This window comes from Prionailurus bengalensis, chromosome B1 (assembly GCF_016509475.1).
Source record: "Prionailurus bengalensis isolate Pbe53 chromosome B1, Fcat_Pben_1.1_paternal_pri, whole genome shotgun sequence".
NCBI lineage: Eukaryota > Metazoa > Chordata > Mammalia > Carnivora > Felidae > Prionailurus > Prionailurus bengalensis.
In genome coordinates this window covers 140,834,002-140,852,379 of record NC_057344.1, presented here as the reverse complement: position 1 = coordinate 140,852,379, position 18,378 = coordinate 140,834,002, and the positions used below count along the sequence as shown (strand labels likewise).

General features: G+C 36.2%; 1 protein-coding gene across 1 annotated transcript in view; it reads right to left on the bottom strand.

Annotated features, from left to right (window-relative positions):
- ANTXR2 (ANTXR cell adhesion molecule 2) overlaps window positions 1-18,378 on the bottom strand; it is a 155,896-nt gene that overhangs the window by 102,690 nt on the left and 34,828 nt on the right. The window contains exons 8-10 of the mRNA XM_043572387.1: window positions 8,786-8,846; window positions 6,741-6,839; window positions 4,412-4,481 (exon numbers count right to left, since the gene is read on the bottom strand). Coding sequence (XP_043428322.1) covers window positions 4,412-4,481; window positions 6,741-6,839; window positions 8,786-8,846 — 230 coding nt within the window. The remainder of the gene's footprint in view (window positions 1-4,411; window positions 4,482-6,740; window positions 6,840-8,785; window positions 8,847-18,378) is intronic.

Here is an 18,378-nt window from a genome sequence, read left to right as displayed (position 1 = left end):
ATTTATACGCATAATCAGAAAGCAATACACTATGGGAAAGAAAAAAGATAAAATGCCCCACCACTGGGGTGGGGGATAGAGAAATAAAGAAACAGAGATGGTCCTCAGCCTTAACCCATCTCACCAAGATTCTAATGCTTACATTCAAAGTAAAGACATAACTACTGTCCTAGAATCTATGATAAAAATAAATAAATCAAGTGTCATTCCTCATAATGAAAACAAGAGAGAATAAAGGCATTCTTATATCATCTGCTACTAAGGTAATGTTATTAGGTATTGTATAGATATATATACACATGCATGCATAGGTATATTTTTGAAAAGAAGTGTTCATGTGAGAAGCAGTGTTAAAGGCAGAATTTGTCCAGCCAAGAAGGAGAAGTGGAATGAATCAATTTTATTCCAGGTAAAATGATCATATTGAAAAACTAACAATGTTGAAGAAGAAAATAAAAAGGTTCTATTACCAAGTTAGGCTCTAACCCCAAGGTGGCCACACCATTCATCTGAATGAACCTTCAATATCACATGCCTAAAAATTTCCACATACGCTAATGTCCCACCACTTCTTACTCAAAACACTCTGTCATGTGTCTTCCCACATTGCCTTTTAAGAGAACTAATACTATCAGTTTCATCTGACTTAGATATTTATTTCATATTTGCCAGAAGATTCTGGCCAATGTTTTTGAAAGCACATTTAACTATACCATATGCCTCCTTAAATCATCTCTATCAAACAAGCTGTAGGATAAGGCTCTGGTTCATTCTGTTCTGTTTTTCTTTCTTCACAATGTGTTTATGTATATTTACCCAATTTGTTCTGCTCTTCTTGCCAAATTACAGGTTTGAGGATCTCAACTATTGCAGAACAGCTGTGCTATTGTTGACATCTCACTCAACAAGGGTCAGAGGAGAAGCCCATCCTTCAAGTACTGGGGACACGTGCACTTACACCATAAGGCGAATGCCCTGCGGTGGGGAGGATTCAAAGAACTCCACAGAGTCTTTCCTATTCAGACTTAAAACACTGGTACAAGTGAGCCACTGGCAGAAGTAAACTGTCAACAATCTACAGATTTCTCTCGGTAAGACAATTTGTTTAATCACATGACATTTTAAAATTAAACTGTATCCAATGAAAGAAGTACAGAAGAACGACCTCATTACCACCACCTTTACATTCTTCCCATTTAAATACTAAGTATCCAGGGGCACGTGGGTGGCTCAGCCAGTTAAGTGTCCACCTCTTGTTTTCAGCTCAGGTCATGGTCTTGTGGTTTCGAGAGTTTGAGCCCCGTGTCAGACTCCAGGCTGACAGTGCAGAGCCTGCTTGGGATTCCCTCCTCCCTCTCTCTCTGCCCCTTCCCCACTCACACTGTCTCCGTCTCTCTCCAAATTGATAAATAAACTTAAGTAAAATAAAATAAATAAATATTAAGAATCCATTCATCTCAATCTGGAAATCTATATCAAATAAAAAAATTTAATAAACGGAAATCTCTCTCAAAGAAAGTACTTCAAAGACCCATTTCAATAACACTAACTAATGATAGGCCTGGATAAGATTTGCCCAGGCAGTTTTAATGTCTGTTTACTCCACAACATCAATTTCCAAATGCAAAGCTATGGTCCTAGCTCTGCTGCTATAGTCTTTGTCCCCATCTGCAAGCAAAGCATCTTCATATTAACCTTTTTACAAACTAACATTCACAAGTGTTTAGGTTTTTTTAAAAGAATAATCCTCAAACAAAAATGGAATTCAGGAAGTAACAGCAAGATGCGAAAGGAACTGATAGAGCAGGTTAATGAGATGAGGCACATGTCCACGGGTCCAGCTCTGAGACTAGGCATCTGCCTTTGAGGCTGTCTATCCAGGGTTACTTCACCAGGGTGTTGTTAATTATTGAAGTGAGAGAACAGGGGGAACCATCACCACATCTGTCACCCTCACACAGGAAAACCCTTCATTCGTTCTTGGGCCAGATGTGTTTATTTGAAACATAGACTAACTAGCTACTTAATGGGTTTGAATTCTTAGCCAAAAGCTAATTAGGCAAACATATTAAGCATCAGTCACCTTACAAGGCTAAACTGTTTCAGTTGTGTTGATTTTTATCCAATCTCATAAGAGAGCTCGTCACCTACAGAGGTATCTAAAGAAAAGTCAAGGCAAAGGAAAGGTCTGAATTACTTGCAACATACTTAGAAGAACAATAATGATATCCCCAAGTGCCCAATATACTAACAAATAAAACCTCATGTTTTGCCTCAGTGGTATCACGTGCTTGATACCAAAAAGAAAGCAGGAAAGCAAGAGAAAGCAAAAGTAATTATCTAAAATGTCCTTCCCCCCAAATCTCCAGTTCTCTTGTAGGTGAAATATTAATGTCAAAAGCCAAATAAATGATGACTTCTCATGTCTGATATTTATTATGTTCTATATGTTTTTTTTTTTTTTTAATCACATGTCCTGGGTATTTAGTCAATCTACAAATCACTGAAGAATATCAGCAGTCTCTATAGTCTCTTAAAAAAAAAAGAGGCAAATTCTAGAGAATACAAACTCAGTGTCTGGGATAAAACAGGCATACTGCATTTTATAACTACTTTGGAAAAGATGGTAAGATGTCTTCCTTAACCAATCATTGCTATTAAAAAGTCAAGATAGTTTTCTGTTCTCTTTTTCCTTTTTTTAAATGTTTATTTATTTTGAGAAAGAGAGCTGGGGAGACTCAGAGGGAGAGGAAGAGAGAGAATCCCGAGAAGGCTCAGCACTGTCGGCACAGAGTCCGATGCAGGGCTCAATCCCACAAGCGGTGAGATCAGGACCTGAGCTGAAATCAAGAGTTGGACGCTCAACCGACTGAGCCACCCACGCACTCCTCTATTCTCTTAAATGGCATGCCCCTCCCATAGGATTCTGAGCATTTTTCTCCTACCTGATATAAGTCTCTGATCACCCCCAGCAATCAAAGGTACTTTTTTGCTCTTAATATAACTCGTAATTCAAAATATTTGAGGAAAATGCATCCATCCTCTCATCTAGCAAACATTTATGAATCTATTGTGTGCCAAGCATTGTGTTTGGTGTTACAGATACAGCAGGAATCAAAACAAAATCTATCCTAGCAGGAAAGAGACCCAAGAGAAAATAAATGCTTGGGAGAAAAAAAATAACCATGAGAAGGGAATAGGGAGTGCCAAACGCAAGAGGAGAAAGACTGTATTGATTAAATAGGGTGACCAGGAAGGGTTTACCAAGAAGGTGACAGGTGAACAAGGCCTAAAGAAGGTGAGAATGAGCCATGAGGAAAAGAGCATTTCAAGCAGTGGGAACAACAGGTATACAAGTGCCAACGTAGCTGAGGAACAGCAAAGAGGCCTGTATGACCATCACAAAAGGGGCAAAAGGAAGATGAATACTCTGACACGGTGAGGGGCCAGATCCTACAGAACCTTGTAGAACATGGCAATGTTTAGATTTTCACTCTGAGTGGAACAGGAAATATTATCAAGGATTTAAGGGAAAGGTGATATAAATGAACAGTTTTAAAAGGATCGCTATGCCAAGAACAGAAGCAGAAAAACCAGGAGAAGCTAATAAACCTTGTATATTTTATTTGCCTCTGCTCTATATGCAAGATCAATTTAAAGTAATTCTGTATCTTATTATCCTAAACATATTCCTTCCACTACTTTTGGGCTAAGGAATATCTGAACTGTCTGCAATCATTTCCTTCATAATAGAGTGTAAAAAAAAAATCACAAATGGAAATACTAAATTATGAACAAAATTATCTGTTTAGGTGATTTAAATAAACGCTCTTCTTCCAAACTAACATCCTTTATTTTAACCAGCTATCATTATGGTTTATATTGTCACACCAAAGAACATGAGAAAACAGACCTCATAGGATGTGGATATTAAATTAAAGCACAAATACTTCCTAGTCCAAGGCATGCCTTATTGAGCCATGTTCCTTTTGCTCTTTAATCTTGATATTTAAACACCATAGTAATTAGTCAAAATCTCACTTTGTAACTCATGTGTGTGTAGATGTGTGTAGGGGCATGTGTAAATTTAATACTACACAGTTCAAAATAATGCTTTGGCTCTGATTATTTAAAGGCTCTAACAATATCTCTTACCCATCCAGATAAATACTTATGGAGCCTTTTAATCAATATTTAAGAAATACGATAAAGCTGACTGAAGCATTTTCAACCTACTAAGAGTATATATGGTTAAAGTACTAGCCAGAGTAGTTTGCCTAGAACTAGTATTTCATGTTCACTCTGTACATAAAAAAAAAAGATGCAATAAAATAATTGATGCATATTTGTCACCATTTCCTAATAATTTGTACCTAAAATGTTTTTAGTATGTTTTAAATGAAGTACTTACTCTCCAACTTTATTCAGTGTAGGTGCGGGACAAAGCATAGAATTAAGCTCCACACTTACTGGGTAAACACCTAGAAAATAAAATGGCACTGAATTAATAAAGAGCTTTATTTTTTCTCAGTTTCATTAATATTATGAAAAACATGGGATGCCTGGGTGGCTCAGGGGTTAAGCATCTGGCTCTGGATTTCAGCTCAGGTCATGATCTCATGGTTTGTGAGATCGAGCCCCACGTTGGTCTTTGCACTGACAATATGGGGGACTTTCTCTCCTCCACTCTCCCTCTCTCTCTCAAAATAAATAAATAAACTTGAAAAATAATTTTTAAATTATATTAAAACATAATGGCAAGAAGGGTTTAACAGTGGAACATTAGATATATATTAGAATGAAAAACCAAATAGATTCTCATTGAAAAAGAGGAGAAGGAAAAGAGAATGAAAAAAATAGAGATTCTAGGCCTCACTGATATACAGTGTTGGTAAATTGTGGTTTTTTTCTTAGACTAAATTCACATGTATTTGTAGATACTATAAAATTATCATCTTCTCCATCTCCATTTTTTAAGTATCTTAGGCTTTTAAGGATAAGTGATATATATTTTAAAAGCAGAATTTAAAAACAATGGAGAGGGGCGCCTGGGTGGCTCAGTCGGTTGAGTGACCGACTTCGGCTCAGGTCATGATCTCGCAGTTTGTGAGTTCGAGCCCCGCATCGGGCTCTGTGCTGACAGCTCAGAGCCTGGAGCCTACTTCAGATTCTATGTCTCCCCCTCTCTCTACCCCTCCCCTGCTCACGCTCTGTGTCTCTCTGTCTCTCAATAATAAATAAACATTAAAAAAATTTTAAAAACAATGGAGAAAAGATGAATATCCAAAGAAGAATGAAGGTATTTCAAGGCTTCAATAAAATAGTTGTATCTACAATAAATAAATACATTTCATAAAACAGAATGCTTAAATTGCCCTAATAATTTTAATAATATAGGATCAAAAAAATCTGGACTATAAATATTCAGAAAAGTTACATAAACAAATGGATAATCCTGGATATGAGGGATGAAAATACAACCTGACTCTACTCATTTGTTTGAGAATTTAGTTTAATAAACTTAATCTTATGTAGCTAAGGGATAAATATGTTTATATTATAATCAAACACGTAACCGAAGGGAGCTAAGTAAAGCTAACTCTTAGATTCAGATGGCTAGTGAATAAAAATAAAATTACTTTGTCCTCTACAATTGTAGCATCTACTATGAAGCATTTGTTACAAATATTATTGTCTTGCTTTACCAAAATGATGATTCTAACAGGAAAGAGAGGAATTAATTCTGACATTTACCATGCTGAGATCCTCACCACGTTAATTCAACAAACACACACTGAACAGTTGCTGTGTACATAGCCAAAGCTGTGCTATTGGAGTGCTTAGTACCATCAGAAAAACAGCAAAATTGTAGATGAACCTCTCAAAACATAATTCCACCAGAGTTCACAGAGTTATGGTATCTGCCTTACAGATTAAAATTTTAGAAGCCAATATAATCATCGATAAGGAAAAAATGTCTCAATAGAGACCCAAAACGCTCAGAATATTTAAGATCTATATAAGGAGTTTTTCTCAGAATGAAGATTAAAAACACTATCCTCATCTGCTTTTTTGAAAGTCATGTTAGGGAAAATAAAACCCCATTCCATAAATATGATAATTTTCAATAAACAGTGCTGGGTGGGCACTGAAGATAAAAATACGTGAAACATTCAAAAACATAAAATATACGAAATATCGACAAGGCAAAAAGCCTCTCTCCAGAAGCTGACTGGCAAATTATTGGGACATTAGATGAAGAAAATGAATGAGCATAAAATAAGGCAATAAGTAGTAGAGTGGTCCAAGATAGTTAGATTTTCAGGCAAGAGTGACAATAAATAAATCTGGAGAAAGAGGCAATTAAATCAAGCAGTTGATGCAGTCCACACAGAATCAAGTTGGGAAAACTGGGTTCAACTCTCAGCTCTGCCCATTATTGGCTGTGTCACCACAGGCAAGTTATTTGACTCTTTCAGCCACTGGACCACCACCCGTAAAATGAGGCTGCTCAGGATAGGGTTCAGCATCTCTTAAGTTATGAACAAAGGTTGTAATCATGAAACAACAACAACAACAACAAATTGTTATTACTACTGGTACTCTCACCAGACTTCATTTCTTTCTTCCTTGATTGAAAAATATAGCATAGTTGATTTCAGCTGGGAAAAAGAGGAAAACACTTGGTACTTATATGCTGTAAAGATACTCAAGCAACATAAAGATTATGAGGAACCTACTTTTTGTGTATGTTTCATTTACAGTGTAAGTACAGAGAACACTCCCATTCCGACTGCCCAAGATGAATCCTCTTCCATTCAAAACAATTTGAAATTCCTCTAGAAGCAAAAAGAAAAACAAACATTTTAACCCCTGCTTTACAAAGAATAAAAAGACATAACTTGAAAGGTCAAGGTACACAGAATTAATTTCTTCATAGTATTCAGCCAACTAGTAACAATGAAGACATCGTTGTCTCCAATTCTACTTGCTTCTCGGACCCTCTAGGGAAATTCAGGGAAGATATCATTGATTGTCACATAGGAAGGTGACATTATTTAATTTTTTAAACAAAGTGGTTTCCAATAGTAACCAAGAAATTAGAACTAAAGCCTAACACTTATTCCCACGTACCACAGGATCTTCCCCTTACCCTGTCTTCTCTGTCCCCAGTAGAAAGAAAGAAAGAAAAAAGAAAGAAGGAAAGAAAGAAGGAAAGAAAGAAAGAAAGAAAGAAAGAAAGAAAGAAAGAAAGAAAGAAAGAAAGGAAGAAATTCTATCCTTAGGCAAATATCAGTAGGAAAGAACCCTCTTTGTTTTTCTGTACTCCCAAGTATTAAGATGTGGGAATGTAAAGAAAATTACTTACTCATGTTCTTTGTTTCTTAGAACAGTTTTGTATTTTCTTTAATCTCTGACACCCCAGACAGAGTTCTTTAACAGTTTCTTGACATTACTAATCTGGTTTCATTTTCTTTTACATACAAATTTAGAACCCAGCAGAGGACATGCACTTTGGATTACTAATCATCTATGACCAGTCAATAAAGGAAGTTTTTTCAACATATTGCTCAGGACTCTATACAGGGGAAGTAGTCACTAAATGTTAGACAGTAAGATAAAATGCTAGAAAAAACGTTAACTGATCACATACCTTGATAGGCCATTAAACATTTGCTATTTAGCTAGAAGAAGGCATATTAACTATTTTAACAGTGATTAACTCTCCATCTTCTCAAGCAATCTCCTAGCAAAATCTAACATATATACAGTAATGTATTATCAAGAAAATATTGCTATGCCACTCTGCATGGAGTATATTATAAAAGGAATTTTACTTATAAAGGGCAGGTAAAACTTACAATGTGACTGTGCAAAAGATCATGGGCTTCAGAGTCAGATAGACAAGAGTCAAATAGGACAATTACTAAAGCAAATACTGACCCACTCTGCCTGGGTTGCCTCATCTGTTGAACCAGTGATTATAAAAATGTCAAATAGTGCTGGTATGAAGATTAAGTAAAGTTATAAAGGCAAAGGGATGCTCTGCGACATTCAAATGCACTATTCCTTTTAAACATCTCAACCATTAATTAGGGAGTCTAAAAGATATAGAATTTAAGACTATATCCAGAGATTGGGAGGCTCGGTGGTAAATTACACAGCACATTTCCTCTTCCATCAGACCCAATATATTTTTCCTTTTCTAGTAAAGTCAGGTTAAAATGAACTCCAGGTCAGACTTGAAGAAGAAGAAACAGAACAAGCCAGAGAGAATCACATTCTCTTTGGGTAAGGACAGCCTGGAAATGCTAAAACCTGAGTCTGTTCTTAGCTAATGAAGCCACCTGCTTCCTTCCTGCCATCCACCCATACATCGCTCCCTTCTGTGCCCTGAGCTGGAGGGCACTGCACTTCGGGCCGGTCATCAAATCATGGAGCTCAAAGTCTACAGATACATGACTGTATAATCAGATAAAAGAAAAAAAACTCATATTTTATTTTACTTGTCATAGGAAAGGTCTCAAACATGAACTAAATATACAGAAAATTCTAAAAGCCTGTCACACAATATGTTCATTATTTAAAATAACACTCCAATCTTAAAAAATTTGAATTTAAAATAGAAATATTTCAAGGAATTATTTAAAAATTCTTACAGAAAAGGATGCCAAAAAAGTTAATTTTGTTATTCTCATTCCAACACGAGTTTCAAATCATATATTTTAACTAGGGGGAAAAAATACAATTTCTTATATGGTATTTTTAAATTCTAACCACTTACCCCCTACACAGACACTTGAAGGCCGCAATTCCAGGATTTCAGTGCATGACTGAGCTAGTATCTAAAAAGGAAAAAAGAAGACCGAGATAGAGAACTAAATTATAACATGTAAAGTGCATTATAAGATTGCTAATAACCTCAAGGTCCTCCCCTTAAGTTTAATAGATGGCAGAGAAAAACCTATTAACTGTCATATATACAGCTACCAAGCTCTTAGGAAATTTCTGTGCTGTCTTCCAGTATATATTCTACAATTGTATACTGTAGGAACCCTTACTCGATTAGAGCAAATATAAATAGGCACCAATAAAGCGGATGTTGCCTCAAAGTCTGGTAGCCTTGAATACAAACAGATAACTAAAATTTCTTGATGGCCATGAAATCAATGCTGACTTTCCCTATTAGGCAAAAACAAGATAGCAAATCAGACCCCCTCTTTAATTCTGAAAATTTAATGTCATTTTATCAAGACGTTCAATATAATATCCATAAAGAAGCACTTCTGTATTTCTGGCATTTCTATCCGATTTCTCAGCCTCCTTTCCCACGGATGCTAACCCACCTTGTATGCAGCAAACCTTATGGTTGGAGGACACAGGCTCCTTAGATGAGCCCAACATTTTCCTCAAAAACACAGACTCTGTACTCCAGCATGCCCAGAGCACAGGAACAGAATGGCCCTTCTTAGCTCGTTCTGAGAAACAGAAACCACCATACAAGGCACAAGGCTACAAGTGAAAAACAACAATGATGAAATAAGCTGGTCTGAATGGACCCAACAATCCTGTCTTTATTTTTAGAACTGCTCTGCACTTCATTATCAAATTCAGACAAATTCCAGATGATCTTTGAACGACATTCCTTTCTTGACAGAGTTGAAGACAGATGACGTACAATGGTCTCTAGCATCTCCTGCTCGTAACTAGAACAGGAAAGAAGGAAATAGAAACGCTTTCTATGCTTTCTTTAATAACAGTGGAAGTATAAATTGTCAGACTCCAAAAGTCAGCTGGTAATTTTTGCTGCTGAATATGCATCACTGAAAAGGGGAATCATTTGTACTTTTTAAGATCACTTCTCAGTGAATCCACTTTTCACAAAGCAACTGAAGCTTTAGTGATTAGGAAACAAATACAGTAAAATTTTATATCTGAGACATTCTGGATGAGGCCTATTTAAACTCAGAAATGACCAAAAAGATTGATTCCATGGTCACCCACAGACCTTTCAATGCCCAAAGACCTCCTCTTGGTCTGTTATTTTATCTCCTAAAATCAACACTCATGCCTCTGAAGACTGTGTACCTTTGTTCAATTAAGAATTGGGGAAAGAATTGAGGACCACTGTCAAAGGTTAACATGCCCTCTTGGAGGGCAAGTATCTCAAATCAGTGACCTCCTTAAATATTTTAACACGATACAGGTAACAAGACTCTGAAAGGAACAAAACAGAAAAGTTTTGCTAAAGGAATATGGAGCTAAAAAGGTTCTGACAAAAATGGAGCATTATAGCATTCACTTTGGCCGATCTGAGGTAAAAGAACGGTGAGCCACACAGACGGAGGGGTCAAAGGAAAACCGTAAAGCCTCCAAATCTACTCTACCTGCCAGCAAGTCTGAGGGAATCTATTTTAAAATAGATCCCTTAAGGAGATCAGTTCTCAATTTCTTTATTAGTTATTTCAGGCACACCTCTGGCAGCATTACTGAAAATGTTTCAAACATCAAGAAAAATTATGAGAGGCTTAAAGACTGAATCCACTGGAAACTGTAACCATTTTTTTAAAAATTGCTTAGAATAAGATAAATCAAGAAATTACAATGAGGGGGGGGCCAGCGTGGTTCAGTCAGTTAAGCATCAGACTTCGGCTCAGGTCATGATCTCGCAGTTCGTGGGTTCGAGCCCTGCTTCTGTCTCTGTGCTGACAGCTCAGGGCCTGGAGCCTGCTTTGGATTCTATGTCTCCCTCTCTCTGTGCTCCTCCCCCACTTGTGCTCTGTCTCTCTGCCTCTCTCAAAAATAAGTCAACATTAAAAAAAAGAAATTACAATTAGATTTTCCAAAGGTCATGTCAAAGAATATGCAACCCAGAATGACCTGTGTGAATTTCTAAAATTGTCTTAGTTTTGTCTCTTCTACCAATATTGACCATAATTAAATCAGATCTCAAAATATTTAAGACAAATGTGTGTATCTTGACTTTCTCTTTTAATTTGATGTAATCCATCATACAGTTCAAAAAGACAGTTCCAATAGCAAAATCAAATGATTAATTCTTGTGGCGTTCTCCATAAAACTGGAGAATAAATACCTTTAAGTACTATTGATGGTATACATCTCTGAAGCCAGACCCTATTTATCCCTTGTAAGGTATTTTGATTTTAAAGAAAAAGGTTCAAAATTATTTAGATATTTATTTTCTATTCAAGTCTGAGATTAAAGAAATCACACTACATTAAGCAGAAGCTAAGAACAGCTAAAGATTGATTATATAGTGCAATATATTGTATAATGTACGTTTATACATTTACATTCATTTATACATTCATTTATACATTTATATTCTTATATAATATACAAGAATACATTTACATTAGTTTAATATTAATACTTATTTTAATAAAATGAATTTTATAGAAATGACATTACTGAACGGAAAAGTGACTCCAGTAACACATTCATTGAAAGGCAAGTAGTTTGGGGACACCTGGGTAGCTCAGTTGGTGGAGCATCTGACTCTTAGTTTCAGCTCAGGTCATAATCTCACAGTTTCATGGGTTTGAGCCCCACATCAGCCTCTGCACTGTCATCTTGGGATTCTCTCTCTCTCCCTCTCTCTCTCTCTGCCTCTACGCCACTCATGCTGTCTCTGTCTCTCTCAAAAATAAACAAACGTAAAAAGAAGAAAAAAAAAAAAGAAAAAAGAAGGGCAAGCATTTTAGACAATGAGTCATAAAATTGGACTCATCATCTAAAGTAATTCAGTTGAATTCCCCACAGGACATTACCTACCCCCCTCTAAAGTTTGTATTGATTTTTTTAAATATATTTCTTTGGACCTTATGTTATATTGGTTGAGTATACGAATCACCTCCTCTATTAAAAACAAACTCTTTTGGGGTATAAAAATAGGATATTATACTATACAACCCTTTAGAACTAGCAAATTGTTTTGTACATGTAGTACAACCGATAAATGCTTAGGGAATACAGGTTACATGAATTAATGAGAATATAAAAAATGTCTTTCTAGTAAGCAAAGCAACAACCATATTATGACTATGATAAAGCAGAATAAAGTTATGTGAAAAAGCCAGTAAGTTGTGAATGTTGGAAATCCAGAAACCCATAATTTGAGAGGAAGTTCACCCAAACCACCCCAAACATTTCCAAATGAAAAACAATCAAAGAGAGGGACGGAGAATGCACTGGGGAGAAATTGAGACAGGAGAGTGTATGCATTTTTAAAAAATAAAATTTGTCCTAAATTGGATTTTTCCATCTAGTGTTTACCATGTTCCTGTATTAAGAAAATAACACCTGGGTAGCTCAGTCAGTTAAGCGTCTGACAGTGGTTTCAGCTCAGGTCATGATCTCACAGTTTCTGAGTTCAAGCCCCGTGGTACGGTTTGCACGGACAGCACAGAACCTGATTAGGATTCTGTCTCTCTCCCCATCTCTCTCTCTCTCTCCCTCCCTCTCTCTCTCTCTCTCTCTCTCTCCCCATCCCCTGTACACATGCTCTCTCTCTCTCAAAATAAATAAATAACCATTTTTTTAAAAAAGGAAAACAACTGGAAATCCAAATAATTCAATGTTTGTATGTATAAACAGTTCCATAAACACAAAACAGTTTATAATTTATTTTCACCAAGTAATTGCACAAGTTCAAATGTTCAAGATATCAAAATAGGTCCATTATATTAAAATTGTCATCACTAAACGACAACTGACAGAGACGGCAAATATTTTAAACACTCTAGCTAATTTTTACTAAATTAAATACTGTTATTGATTGATTGAACACTGGATCAGGTGTCCCATCTATGATAATTGATGCATTATCTTTCATATCTGCACTTCCATCATTTGTACAACAGAGCATCTTATAAGGATGTTTCTTCAAATATGTGTTGCCATCTGTCTTCATTATATCTCAATAGACACAGAAAATAGTTTCCACTAAAGGTTGGCCTTGGTTGACATCAGAGAGAGCTAATAGCACCACAGACCAAATTTAAAGACATGCCAAATGCTATTAATAAAACCAGGGCACTGCACACACTAGATGCAAAACTGCATCATTTGAGATTCTGAACTATTTATATATATATGTATATAAATTATATATATGTATATATACATATATAAATTATATATATGTATATATACATATATATGAATTATATTATATATGTATATATACATATATATACATATGTGTGTGTATATATATATATATATATATATGTAAATTGGCAAAGAACTTGATGGTCACCATGAAAAAAGTATACTACTGAAGCATCTGTTCACTCACAAGCATCTGTTCACTCAAAAAGTAATATTAGTGTTAAGGGATATTTACAAATGAAAATAATAGGTACATTATTACCTACTCCCTACTCTTAAGTCCTCAAATATTAATATGTGTAACAAGACTGAAATTTACTAAAAGTCAAACTTCCTAAATTTAGTACAAATATCAGCAGTCAAAAATTCAAAAGATTATGAAGGAAACTGAAGAAGATACATTCCGTGCAAATGGATTAGAAGAATAAATATTGTTAAAATGTCAATACCACCCAAAGCTATCTACACATTCAATGCAATCCCAATCAAAATTGCACCAGCATTCTTCTCAAAACTAGAACAAGCAATCCTAAAATTTGTATGGAACCACAAAAGACTCTGAATGGCCAAAGTAATATTGAAGAAGAAGACCAAAGCAGGAGGCATCACAATCCCAGACTTTAGCCTCTAACACAAAGGTATAATCATCAAGACAGCATGGTATTGGCACAAAAACAGACACATAGACCAATGGAATAGAATAGAAACCCCAGAACTAGACCCACAAATGTATGGCCAACTCATCTTTGACAAAGCAGGAAAGAACATCCAATGGAAAAAAGTCTCTTTAACAAATGGTGCTGGGAGAACTGGACAGCAACATGCAGAAGATTGAAACTAGACCACTTTCTCACACCATTCACAAAAATAAACTCAAAATGGATAAAGGACCTGAATGTGAGACAGGAAACCATCAAAACCTTAGAGGAGAAAGCAGGAAAAGACCTCTCTGACCTCAGCCGTAGCAATCTCTTACTCGACACATCCCCAAAGGCAAGGGAATTAAAAGCAAAAGTGAATTACTGGGACCTTATGAAGATAAAAAGCTTCTGCACAGCAAAGGGAACAACCAACAAAACTAAAAGGCAACCAAAGGAATGGGAAAAGATATTTGCAAATGACATATCAGACAAAGGGCTAGCATCCAAAATCTATAAAGAACTCACCAAACTCCATACCTGAAAAACAAATAATCCAGTGAAGAAATGGGCAGAAAACATGAAAAGACACTTCTCTAAAGAAGACATCCAGATGGCCAACAGGCACATGAAAAGATGCTCAATGTCACTCCTCATCAGGGAAATACAAATCAAAACCACACTCAGATATCACCTCACACCAGTCAGAGTGGCCAAAATGAACAAATCAGGAGCCTATAGATGCTGGTGAGGATGTGGACAAACGGGAACCCTCTTGCATTGCTGGTAGGAATGCAAACTGGTGCAGCCACTCTGGAAAACAGTGTGGAGGTTCCTCAAAAAATTAAGAATAGATCTACCCTATGACCCAGCAATAACACTGCTAGGAATTTACCCAAGGGATACAGGAGTGCTGATGCATAGGGGCACTTGTACCCCAATGTTTATAGCCGCACTTTCAACAATAGCCAAATTATGGAAAGAGCCTAAATATCCACCAACTAATGAATGGATAAAGAAACTGTGGTTTATATCAACAATGAAATACTACTTGGCAATGAGAAAGAATGAAATATCGCCTTTTGTAGCAACGTGGACGGAACTGGAGAGTGTTATGCTAAGTGAAATAAGTCATACAGAGAAAGACAGATACCCTGTGTTTTCACTCTATGTGGATCCTGAGAAACTTACCAGAAGACCATGGGGAGGGGAAGGAAAAAAAAAAAAAAAGAGGTTAGAGAGGGAGGGAGCCAAAACGTAAGAGACTCTTAAAAACTGAGAACAAACTGAGGGTTGATGGGGGGTGTGGGAGGGAGGGGAGGGTGGGTGATGGGTATTGAGGAGGGCACCTGTTGGAAGGAGCACTGGGTGTTGTATGGAAACCAATTTGAAAATAAATTTCATATTTTAAAAAAAAATTCAAAAGAATCCCGAACAATGGTAATAATAATTATCATTTATTGGGGACTAATTATGTTCCAGGAAGTGTGCTAAGCACTTTATCTAAATCTCTTCAGTTAATCCTCTCAAGTCTTATGAATACACGGTATTTTCTTGTTTATTTATTTATTTTGAGAGAGAGAGGGAGAGCATGTGTGCAAGAAAGAGAGAGGGGAAGGGGCAGAGAGAGAGGAAGAAAGGGAATCCTAAGCAGGCTCCCTGTGCTTGTCAGCACAGAGCCCAACGCAGGGCTCAATCTTTCAAACCATTAGATCATGACCTGAGCCGATATCAAGAGCCACCCATGGTGCACCCCAAATACATACTATTTTTATCCCCACTTGATTGATGAGAAAACTGAGGTAGAGAGATATTTTCTTTACTGTTAATTTTTTTTTTTTTTTTTTTTTTTTTTTGCTAAGAAAGAGTAGTTTTTAAATAGCATCGCAAGATCTCCTCAGGTTTGATTGACTCTAAAGCCTATTGTAATCAGTGCGCTCTGCTATCCTCCAGGCTTGTGAGAGACAGTCTAATCATTACAAAATCTAATATCTACAAAACTTGTGCAATTTATCTGTCTGTTTTGCCCAGATTCTATTTACACTATCAAAATGATCTAAATCTATCTCATTTCAAATAAAAATCACAATTCTATTCAGCAATATCACTCACTCCATCTTTATCTCTTTCCTTCCTGTGTTTTTGTGCACTTCTATGCATTTTATAAGCTGCATCTTTGAAAAATAAAATTTGAATCCTACTATATGGAGTTGTTGTTTGCTTTTCAGTTAATATAATTACAAATTTCTCCCCATATCAAGTAAATAATGGCACATCCGGATAGTTTACAAATATTAAATGATGTCTTAGAACAGTGTTTCTCAAATCTTAATGAGTGTACAAATCACCTAGGATATTGTTAAAATACAGGTTCTGGTTCAGTAGGTCTTGAGAAGAGTCCCAAGATTCTGCATTTCTAACAACCTCCCAAATGATGCCACAGACTGCTGGTCTGTGGGCCACACTGAGTAGCAAGGGTTTAGAAAATATATATATTCCAGTAATAATGAACACACTTAAGTTTCAATGTCTGGCTCATATGCAGTGAAATATCACATCAATGGAGTGATAATCCTTACACACAAGGCAGGAATAATACAAACATTTATCAAGTGTATACTATGTATGCATATAGGCCCAAAGATTATTAAAAATCTAATTACTGGTCAGTGTCAATAGATACCGATATTTCCAAGACTCTGGATGGATACAGACAAAGGACATTCCATAGTGACAGAAAGCAGATCAGTGGCTTCCAGGAAAAAAAGGGAGGGGCAAAGAGGGAGGAAACTTTGGTGGATAAGTTCATGATCTTGATCGTGGTGGTATTTCCATGGATACTTTATACATAAAAATCTGTTAACATTTATCAAATGGTACACTTTAAATATATGCAGTCTGTTATCTGTCAATTATACTTCAATAAAGCTATCTTAATATGAAAAACAAGTAAAATTTATGTTATATTTTATCTTCAAAACTATTCCATGAAGCTTTCACCCCCATTTTTAAAATGTATGTATTTTTATTTTTTTTATTTTAGAGACAGAGAGCACAAGTGGAGGAGAGGAGCAGAGGGAACCAGAGAGAGAATTTTAAGCAGGATCCATGTTCAGCATGGAGCCCAACACGGGGCTCAATCCCAAGACCTTAGGATCATGACCTGAGTCAAAATCAAGAGTAAGACACTCGACCAATTGAGCCATCCAGCTGCCCCTCATCTACATTTGATGGGGTTTTTATAGATTTAAAATTCCGAATTCCACTGACTTTGAATAAATCAAAACTTTAGGTCATCCTATCAATTAGTAATATATAGGATATGCAAATGCTTAGGGCCCTCTCTCTTTTGATTTATTTTTGCTTTCTATTGTCTTATTTTATTATCACTTTCTATCTCAAATGTGTTTTGTACAGATAGAACACTTGTACTTCTTACTTCTCAGCATAATCCAGAACTTAAAAGACATGAGAGGCTATACTAGAACCACAAAAGGTCCTAACTCTGGTTTGAGGGCACCAGAAGCACTTGGAAAACTAAAATCAAACTGTGTTTAGAAAACTTAATTTGTTACTCCATCATAGAACACATATTTTTTTTCATAAAAGTAGTATGTCAATGGCATTGAAGGGTATTTTGGTTTCATATGTTTCTAGAACTTGCCTGAGTCCTGGGAACAGAAAGGACATTTGGAGCCAGAAGGCAGAAGGCTGGGGGTTTTTTTGCTTTGTTTTCTTTCATTTTTCTCCATTTTTTCTGGATGTGGAACTGGCTTTAGGAGAATTTTTGATACAGAATAAGTTAGTCCTTGTCCCTCCCTCGCTCATGGTGTCACCTAGGTTACTGGACACACAGATATCCCTTTTCTAAACGCCATCACTGTCCAGGTTTTCTGCTGCCCAAAATATTCTATTTCAATGAGGCTGTTCTCATTTCATGAACCTATTCACACTAATACATAAACAAATATATGAAATGATGGCCTTTCAAACAACCTAGATGGGGTTATACCTTGAAGAGAAATTTTTTACCCATAAAAATCCCTACATATGGAAATTCAGGTAGCACAACCATTTAGTAAAGCAAGAAATGCAAGCAGCATGAGGGAAAATGTTCTCTAAAATGGGATGCCTACATCGGAAAATGAGGTCTGCTTATATATCTGCATGACAGAGACTTGTTCCTCTGCTATTCTTTTTCTTGGTTTCTTTCCCTCCTATATTTGTGAAAACTTTGTAACCTACAGTTGCACCCACAGGGCCAGGCTGGGTAGGAGATGAAGGTATGAACTTCCAGGAGAGAGACATCTAAGCAAAGTAGCCATTGGTATACACAAGGCCATCTGCAAGACTTGCGTTTATAAGCCAGTGCAAATCTATAATAGAAAAGAAGTTAAAATACATAGAATTCTAAATTCTGGTTCTTTGTGTAAAAATTCTACATTCCAACATGTTGTCCCAAACTGTGAATTAAATGCCTAAAGATGGTTTTATATATTTAATCTCTATAATCACAGTCACTGTCCTTTCTCGTTATCAAAACTTTCTGTCCTATTTAAAATGTGTTTGTTTTGGGACGCCTGGGTGGCTCAGTCGGTTAAGCGTC